The sequence below is a fragment of the Sinocyclocheilus grahami genome, unplaced genomic scaffold (genome assembly GCF_001515645.1).
Source record: "Sinocyclocheilus grahami isolate Dianchi unplaced genomic scaffold, SAMN03320097.WGS_v1.1 scaffold1379.1, whole genome shotgun sequence".
Lineage (NCBI taxonomy): Eukaryota > Metazoa > Chordata > Actinopteri > Cypriniformes > Cyprinidae > Sinocyclocheilus > Sinocyclocheilus grahami.
This window is the reverse complement of record NW_015506558.1, coordinates 73378-83182: the sequence shown is the minus strand read 5'-3', so window position 1 is coordinate 83182 and position 9805 is coordinate 73378. Positions and strand designations below refer to the sequence as shown.

The 9805-nt window shown below is 38.8% G+C and overlaps 1 protein-coding gene across 1 annotated transcript in view; it reads left to right on the top strand.

The window, feature by feature from the left end:
- Window positions 1–3484: 3484 nt before the first annotated feature.
- The window catches only part of LOC107569765 (phospholipid scramblase 2-like), a 35170-nt gene continuing 28849 nt past the window's right edge, over window positions 3485–9805 (top strand). Inside the window, exon 1 of the mRNA XM_016255922.1 lies at window positions 3485–3925. Coding sequence (XP_016111408.1) covers window positions 3485–3925 — 441 coding nt within the window. The remainder of the gene's footprint in view (window positions 3926–9805) is intronic.

Sequence of the window (9805 nt, the reverse complement as noted above, 5' to 3'; positions counted from 1 at the left end):
TTTGTCTATTGTAATGGATCTTGTCTTGATAGATTTCTTGGGTGATAGATGTCATGGCTGCCTTGAAGACATTGAGCTATACAGGCACATGGCCATGCAAATTGCGATAATGTCAAATCGCACATTGTTAAAACAACAATTACGATATTAATCGCAGACAATATATATCGCACACCCCTAGTACCATGCACTCCGCGCCATGTCCTGAAGATACTCAAGTTCCAGGGCAGCGCCACCTTGTGGTCAAAATATATATATATAAAAAAGTGAGAAAATGCTAGTAGTTTTTGATTAATTTTGTCTATTGTAATGGATCTTGTCTTGATAGATTTCTTGGGTGATAGATGTCATGGCTGCCTTGAAGACATTGAGCTATACAGGCACATGGCCATGCAAATTATGGACAGAGACAAAAGACTGAGGTAGTATTTTCATAGGAGGAATCAGCATAAAAGAACAGTTGTCAGAATAAAGCCACTGCTGTCATTGAAACAAAAAGAACTAGAGGTTCAGTGACAGTTACTCAGAAACACTCCAGCATGTTCCAAAACAAAAGCACCCCACAATACCCTCTGTGCATTAAATCAATTAGCACTATGCATTACGCACACTAAACACAGAATATTTTCAGCTCTGGAAAATCCACAAAAGGACAAAAGAAATCTAACTCGGGTAAGGCATGTGGTGAAATCCTATCACCACTTCCTCAGTCTTTGAAAGTACTTTTTAGTTCTTTACAACCCTTAGTTAAAGTGCCTTGAAGGTATTGTGCAAGCTCCAAGTAAATGAAGTTAAATTTTTTTCCAGAAACACAACATAAACATAACACTTCAGTTAAGCTTTTGAAAATGCTATTTTCTTAAATGTCAGTTTGCAAAATGCTTCTCTGACCATGCTTCCTACAGCTGCCCCCTTAGGTCAGGTTGGCATGTTGGGTGCCAGAATCGATGTAATACAGCCTCAAATTAGAAATTTGATTGCATATCCGTTTCCACTGCCAGACAAAAAACCGACAACAGCTGTGGTTAAACGCGATAAAAGGAGCAGACTGAACAGAAAAGATCGTCAAAAATGCTCGCGTTTGCAGCGCACACTTCTTATCAGAAAAGGTTCAATGAAGTATTGGCTTTTGTTGTTATGGGCGCGTCTACAGATTTCTTGCCATATGTCTATGTTTCTTGCATCTCACGACTATGTCGTGTATGAAATAATGTCTGTGTGCATGTGTGTAAAACAACAAACTGACGACTTATATATAATCATTTGTAATTGTATATACATTGTTGTGATTAATTGTGGCTGGAACAATAATGTAGCTGTAAAAATACAATAGTTTCCTGCTGAAATTGAAATGTATAAACATCTTCATCATGACTAGATACGGTGAGTTTGTCTTTACTCCACACGTTATACGTGATCCACCTCATAGTAACAATCCTGTCAGATCGTCCATCCTTTGAGTGCGAGTGTAACGTAACAGGTCGGCTGATCTGGTTTCGTGGTTAAAGTTAACATTTTCGACATGTTTCCGTGTTGTTGTTGTTGCTCAGCAATGGCATGGACGTGATGTTGTCTGGGGGTGTGGCTAAAGGAGAGTGGGACGGTGGGCGGTGCTCGGGGTGGTGACTGAAGGCGGTGACTGTGTAGTTCTGACGTCAACTTTTTACGGAAGTCACAACGGTTCATGAAAAATCACAGCTGCTTTATGCAAGCTGTGTGCATTTTACTGTGGACTGACTGTTTTGAAACATATATGGTAGTTAAATAGCCCCTAGACCTCAGTAATCATGAAAAAAGCCATGAAATTTCAGTTTTGACAATACAGGACCTTTAACAGAATGTCTAATATAGGCACTTCCCCAAAATAACAACCTCTAGTGGCAGGAAGTGAAGCTGCTCAACCTGTAAGAGGGGTAATGTGAGCGTATCATCAAACCATCCCAAGCCAGAGATAACGCTGAATGACAAGCGTGCCTGTGACAAGCAGCCCTTCGGACAAGGTTTTCGGTTCTAAAATATTCAGTTCGGCTGCACTTTACTTATTAATATCCTACAATCTGTTAGCTTTAATTATTGAAACGTTTGAAGTTTTGTTGTTGTTTTTAAATTGACTTAATTGGCCTTAAACCAACAGAACACATTAGCTTTCCTCCTATGTCGGAGTTATAATAATTCCCACTGTTCTTATCGATTTGTGTTTGAAATGAATTGCATTTCATGAGGCAAATCGATGGGGGGGGGGTGTAATTTGTAAAAATGTGTAATTTCTAAAACACACTGAATAAAAGGGTCTGATATATTAATAAATGCTGCATATTCACATCCGTGTGAATTATGTGTGTGTGCACAGTCCAAATAGAGGCAGTGTTATTATAAGCAGAGGAAGGAACTGCAGTGAAGACATTCATTCATTCATTCATTGCCTTGACTAACCGGATAAGATAAAGATCACTTTAACGCTCTTAAAACCCAGCACTCGAACTGTTTGTAATCATTTACAACACACCAATTGCCATTGAGAAAGCTTACCTGAAAGAGTCCTAGATAACGAGTAGGTGTTTAGCGAGCGACAAAATAGCCGAATATGTATATACTTAACATGCAAGTTAAATATTCCTTCGTGTCCTGATATCATGTATTGTTGTACCTTCGCATAAGCGCGTGACTGCAAATTGAACGAACATTACTGTGAGAGGTTTCAAACGAAACATCTGTGGGCAAAGTAAACAACTCTTGGGCTTTGTTAGCTCACTTCAGCTAACCGCTGGCAGCAGCTTCACGTTTAATAAAAACGAAATACCACTCGGTGATTTTTTTAGTGTGTGGAAAAATCTAACGAAATAGGAAAGAACCTGAGAGCTAAGAAATAGAAAAAGAAAAATATTCGGCGAATGAGAATCGTGTTTGTTGGCTAGCGTTGGTTAGCTTGCAGAGAAGCTTAAAGAAGAGCAGGCTAACACTCATTTAATCTCTTTCAGAGAAATTTGCTTTACCCAATTAACGAGCGCATTAATGACAGATTAATTACACATCTAAAAAAAAAAACTTTTAACCCCACATATTATATTTCTTTATCAAATATGTATACTGTTTCCAGTAATTTGACGATTAATAAAATGTATAATTATACTTTACTAATTACTTTTTTATTCGAAAACTTGAGTTTGGAAACATGACAGTACTTTTTTCTTTTTTTTTTTTTAATCGAGAGGGCTTGGATTAGCCGGGTTAGCAAGTAAACTATTAATTACTGCATTTGGTGTGTATGGACATGAAACAAAGTAATTATCCTGACAACAGCGGCGGCATCAGACCGACACAGCCACGAGCGCCAAGACTTTAAACTTACTGCTTCGAGCACAGAGAACAGCAAACACACCGTCTGTTGTTGTAGCAAAGCGGGTCAAAATAGCCATCTTGCTAACGCTACTTACTAGGGGTCGTTTGTAAACCTGGGTGTTCGCGGAGGCTGGTATCCGTATAGATGGCAATAAAGCACGTCGAAGCAAAAGCAACACATCTCCGCCGAAACGACCATTTTCCTGGCTCCGGAGCCGGGGCTGAGAGTCGGGGAGAGGCCGGTGGAGTTGTAGCCTCCTGGAGCTGGGGACAGAGCATTGGTGTTGTTGCTGCTGCTGCTGCTGCTACTACTGCTACCCCCCGGACCCCCGAGGCCGTTCACCCGATTCACGTTCCCGGCCACAACAGTCGACGACGACCCGATCCCCAATTCCGATCCACAATGTCCGGTCCCGGCTACTCCGCTGCCCGCCCCGCCGGGACCCCCAGCCCCGGGGGACCCCGACAACTTCTGCTTCTTCACCCCGCAGCACCCGGCCGCCATCTTCGAACAATCTGCACCGACACACCGCTTCCGACCCATCACCGTCACCGCGGGAAGGGCGGGCCGAAACGCAGACCACACGTAGAAATCCCACTGCGTCAGCACGCACGACGGACAACGCTCCACCTTCCCTTGCTTTGACAGCAGACGTAATAACCGAGAGGAGCGTACGTTATATCTCCCCAACAGAGAGGGGAGAGACTGCAATGTCACCCGATAGTTTAACTTCGAAAAGACGTAGCGTACGCTGCAGCCTTACGTAATGTTCTCAGGGAGACGGGCAGCCGCGAGCCTCCGCTAATTAAAGGCTTCGACGGAGCCAATGTATATTTGCAAGAGTAACAGCCCCTCCTTGGGATGCGCTGTGCCAACTGCAACGATGCACGCAGGATTCTGTCAAAGCATGCACGCGTCCATCCATACATGAAATGACAGTCAAGCTTGGCAAATATGTGGCCCGTAGAGCAGCTCGGATTCAGGTGTCCCTCTGAGGGAGCGGGGATCTCGAGTACGCAGGACCCATACACGCCTCATGAACATTAGCCGACCCGAGAAGCGACGCAGTCAGAGCGGCGTTCAGTCGATGCGTGACCGCACCATGCCAGCCACGGCTCCACGCTTCACACCGGCCTCCGGGACCCCGTTAGCCGCACGAGCGTTTTTACTGCAAGCCCGCCGTGTAAACCGAACCCAAAAGTTTTCCTTCGACGGATCGGCGCGCTGTCATCCGTTTATTCTGGTACATTTCCGCGCGGCATGATAGCATGGCCTCCGTCAGAAGTGGGTTCCCCCGGTCTCGCGGAGTGTTCCGCTCACAGCTGCTAACATTAGCTCGGTTGCGGTGGAGAAAATATCCTATGCGATCATCTGAAGCACTCGGACTAGTATTCTCTACTTTCTCGCCGGAGTACAGACAGAGCCCAGGACGTAGTTTACGACAGATTCCTGCGTGTCATACGCATTTCTCCCTATTCACGAACTACGCTATCACGGCGCCGTTTCTCCGCCGAGGGACACAGACATCCCGCATTTGTTATTCGCCGAAACGCATAAACCCGTTTATTGTCTTGTCATCCTCAGTTAAAGTCTTCAACCTAATGGAGAAAGAACGGAGCCGTTAGAGAGCACCATGACCCAGCATCCAGCCCGTCTGTGACCGAACAACGTAGCCTATGTTCTAGTCACCGAACAAGCCGAGGTGATGTCGAGAGTCTGCACGCATTTTTTTTTATTTCCAAACTCACCAGACAATAGAAACCAGCCTGTCCTCACCCTGTCTAAACGCACACACCCACGGCTCACAGGCAGTGGAAACCCTAGAAATATTGGGGAAGTTTAAAACGATTTTTTTTTCCAGGCATGGAAAAATAAAAGAATGGAATTTAATACCACCTCAAAATGTCTTTATTGTTACAGAACATTTAATTTGAGTGTGTGGCCATCAAAGACCAGCCAGAACAAACGCAACAGGGTTTCAGCACCTTCAGCACTTGGACTCTTATAGATATAGGCTATATTTGTATTAAAAATAATTTTACACACTGCTATTTAATATATATATATATATTTTGCTGCTATTTAATAATTATAAAATTTGTATTCACTTAATTTAAATGACCTGTTTTTTATTTATTTATTATTTTTCATGTAAATTGGGATATGTATGCAAAAAAATTGTCATCACTGTCGATTATGTTTATTATGATGATGGTGTCAATGAAGGAGGAAGGATGTAGGCCTAGTTCTCTAGATTCTGAGTTTTCACACCAGTCTGTAGACCTCATTTATAAATAAATGCATTATTGGTGCAAGAGGAAAAAAACAAATTCATAAATAAAAAAATGTGAGAATGTTTTATTTTGAAGATTATGTAGGACATAATATTATTTTTTGTTGTATGAAAGCAGCAATACACAAACAAATGGCAAAACAAACTATAGGCTACTACCATAATGAAACTGAACTATCTGACATTTGAAAATGCTGACAACAAGGTTACATAAAGACATTTAAAGCACTTAGAAAGCATTATGCAGATACTGCCATAGGAGTCATTTCTTGATGACAGTTGCAAGTAAAATCAGAGACCACAGACAAACATGAATTGGTCCAGATCCAACAGAAACTCATGATCTTTATGTTCTCTTTAATAGTCTATTAAGAAAACAAATAAAAGAAAAAATAAATGGGCTACTTGATAGGAAAACAATGAAACTTAATGTTTTAAGCAGTTGTGTCTTTCACTAAATGAGGTCAAGATTTAGCTAAATATTCCTAATACTTATTCCCAAAATTTGTAAGTAAAGAAAACAACAGAAAAATGTTTTACGTTTAGAAATTTTTTTAAGATATTTCTGCATTTCTGTAAATTACAATTTATAACTTAGTAACACATAATGCATTATTATATTAAATATGAACATTCAAAACGAATAGCCATGAAATGATGAATCGGAATTCATTTGAATATATAAAAACGAATGATCTGTTAGTAATATAAACTGTGTTTTTTAAATGTGTATTGTTTGTGGCTAATTAGAAACTGAAATTTTACAATAACTTCATTTTTATGAAACAAATGTATATCTACAATAAAGCATTTTTTTAAATGGTATTTAGACCATATTAACCTCTTAGTTATACATAATGTATGTAACTGTGGGCTTTCACACACACACACACACACACACACACACACACAGGTCTCCAGCAGGCTATGTTTTGCAGGGGAAGAGCTGGCCTCAAATTTAAAGATGAATGACGCAGACATAACACCAGCAGCGGTCACTCATACTTCATCAAATAATTAATAAACAGTTACCTTTTGCTAAAATACGTAATACATTAATCAGTTATGTCAGTACATGTTGCTAAGGAAGCTGCACAGTGATAAATATGTTCAGTGAAGCGGTCAGCCGTGCTGTATATTGACCAATCAGCTTTTATAATTAAATGTACAAATTTTGATATATAAATTATAAATGTATTATTAATACCTAATGCATTATTTAAGTTAAGATTAAGTTAAATCGTTTCAGCAACAATATGTACAATCTAATGCATGAGTTGGTGCCAGATTGGTGGCATCTGGTGGGGGGGGTGGGGGTTATGTAATGTCATAATTTACAGATTATAGATGTACAGTAAACAGCGATATGTCATAGTTGTTGAGATGATCATTTCCAGACATTATTATTATTAAGCTGTGTATTAGGATATATCTAAATTAAGAGTACATCTTTCTTTTTGGTCCTTCACAACAAAAGCACTTAAATAGCTTGAACAGGGTATGTGGATTGTTTTGTACAGGATTTTTAAGCTACCTATACACCCTGCATGAAAAATATTAAATGATCAATGTCATTATATCATATAAAAAATATATATTACATTAACATTTATGCAAAATTAGCATACAATGCAAAGTAATAAGCCTAATTAGGGATAGTAAATATCCATTTGCAATAACAAATATAAAATGACATTTACACAACAAAGCTACTGGAAACATTATACTCACAGTTTATGAGAAAATGTTAAATACAGGTGTACTTTTCATATGTTCTCCTATTTACTGTTTTATTTGTGTAATGTATTTTTGTAAAGTCGTCATTTTGTTATAATAACTTGATCTGTTTTCTATTTGCAATGGTTACTATTTTTTGTAGTGTGATTTTTGGTGAATTGCATTGAACCAATTAGGTTTTTAATACAGGCATCATAATAATTATTGATTATAATAATAGCATAATAATTAGTTACAAAAATGTATTGTCCCTGTTTGGATAGAAATATGAATATTATAAGGTTACAAAGAATTACATCCCCTGTTTTCAAGTCCCAGAGACACCCCTGGTAACAGCCCAAGGTAACGGATGAGATTTTTACTTTTTTTTTCTCAGACTGTTGTGAGGGGTAAATCGGGGATCATGAAATATGGACTCAGCTTTAGAGCTGATCCACACATCACTACTTTGTATTCTTTGTTTCGCTCTCTTGTCGCTGCTGTAATGTGCTCATTATCAGTTTCTTCTGAGACCGCTCTGTCATTTTGCTGCCTCTGTTTTTCGTGTTTTCATGCACCGTTTGTTCACTCTCTAAAAAAATGCTGGGTTAAATACAACCCAGTGCTGGGTAAAATAGGGACAAACCCAGCAATTAGGCTGTTTTGACCCAGCGGTTGGGCTAGATGTTTAACCCAACCTTCTGGGTCAAAACAACCTAATGGCTGGGTTGGTCCCTATTTTACCCAGCACTGGGTTGTATTTAACCCAGCATTTTTTAGAGTGTAACAGTTATGTTCTTTTTAGTTTCATTTTCATGGACTTTTTAGTTTTTCTCCTCACGTTCCGGTTTCCTTTTGTTCTAGTTCTAGGCTCATTTTACCTGCTACACTCAAAGTAAATCAACACACACTCTGCTCAATATTGACAATTTTTTTTTTTTTTTACTAAATAAAGGCTTTAAATGTTGTTGCATATTCTAATAACTATCCCAAATGACACTGGTTTCCAAACATATCAAGTACTTGCAAAGATTTCTCTATAAGCCGAGACTGAGCTTTCAGTGCTCTCAGTCAGCGTGTAAAGGTAATTGGTCTGTTTCCGAAACGACTGCTGATTCTTCTCCAGAGCTTCCAGAAGTCTCAAACAGCATTCCATCCGAATGTTCTTTCTATAAGAATATTAGCTTCAATACATTGCTTTTGCTGCACTTGACTAACACAATATCATTTTAGTTTATATTTTAAGTCAATTTATTTTGTAGACACCGACGCTCATAAAGGCAAGCCAGAATATTTAATAGCTGTTGATGTGTGAAATGTAAAGCATACGAGAGTGATGCTTGATTTCAATAAATGATTTGTGTGAACTGCTGTTCATGCAAGAAAAATCCATGATAGGGCCTCTATAAGTTGTCAGCTAAGCTGAAATCACTCAAGTATCTTTAGATGAATCAGTGCTGGGTTACTTGACCATGTTAAAACTGTATAATGTTTCAGAAAACAATTTCAGTGAAGGGTAAGAAATTGAAGTACATGCAGCTACAGGTTCCTCTTTATTTAGTGGATGTTCACAGTCTGTATTTCTATGTGAATATCCACTAAATAAAGAGGAACCTGTAGCTGCACAAATCAACATGTAGAAATCAACACTGGATGTCTGGTCGTCAGTCCGCTCACTAAAAAACATACTTGACTACCGTTACAAATGCACTGTGAAATAAAAAATTAATAATATGCATTTAATATGCAGTACATAAACTCCTAACAATAGTGCTTTAGGGGAAACCCCTTTGTCCAAAGTTACTGCATGATGCATTAGTGATGGGAGAAACAAAGCTTTTCAACACTTTCGATCAACTGAACCAGCTGCTTCATGAAATGATTCACTTTTTGGAAGTGCTGAAAACACCACATGCTGGTGACGCCTGCTGGTCAGAATGGAGTAAATGCAATGAAAACTCCCTCAAACTTGCATAAAAACACCTTTTTATCAGAATCAGAAAGAGCATTATTGCCAAGTGTGCTTATACGCACAAGGAATTTACCTTCGTGTGCACACATATAATAAATATAACAAGACTTATAATAACATTTAAGGATAAAGAATATAAAAAAAATAAAGACACAGACAGATTTAGTCAGAATAAATAGTTACAGATTATGAAAGGTATTGTTAATAATAATATGCAGTTGTGTATAAAGTACCTGAAAGCCATACTCAAGTACAAGTACAGATATCTTATCAGAAAATGACTTTGGTAGAAGTTGAAGTCACCGTTTAGAATATTACTTGAGTAAAAGTCGTAAAGGGGTCATATGATGCTATTTTAAAGATCATTATTTTGTGTATTTGGTGTAACAGAATATGTTGACATGCTTTAATGTTCAAAAAACACATTATTTTTCAAATACGGTACATTATTGTAGGTCCTCTATGCCCCGCCTCTCTCAAACAC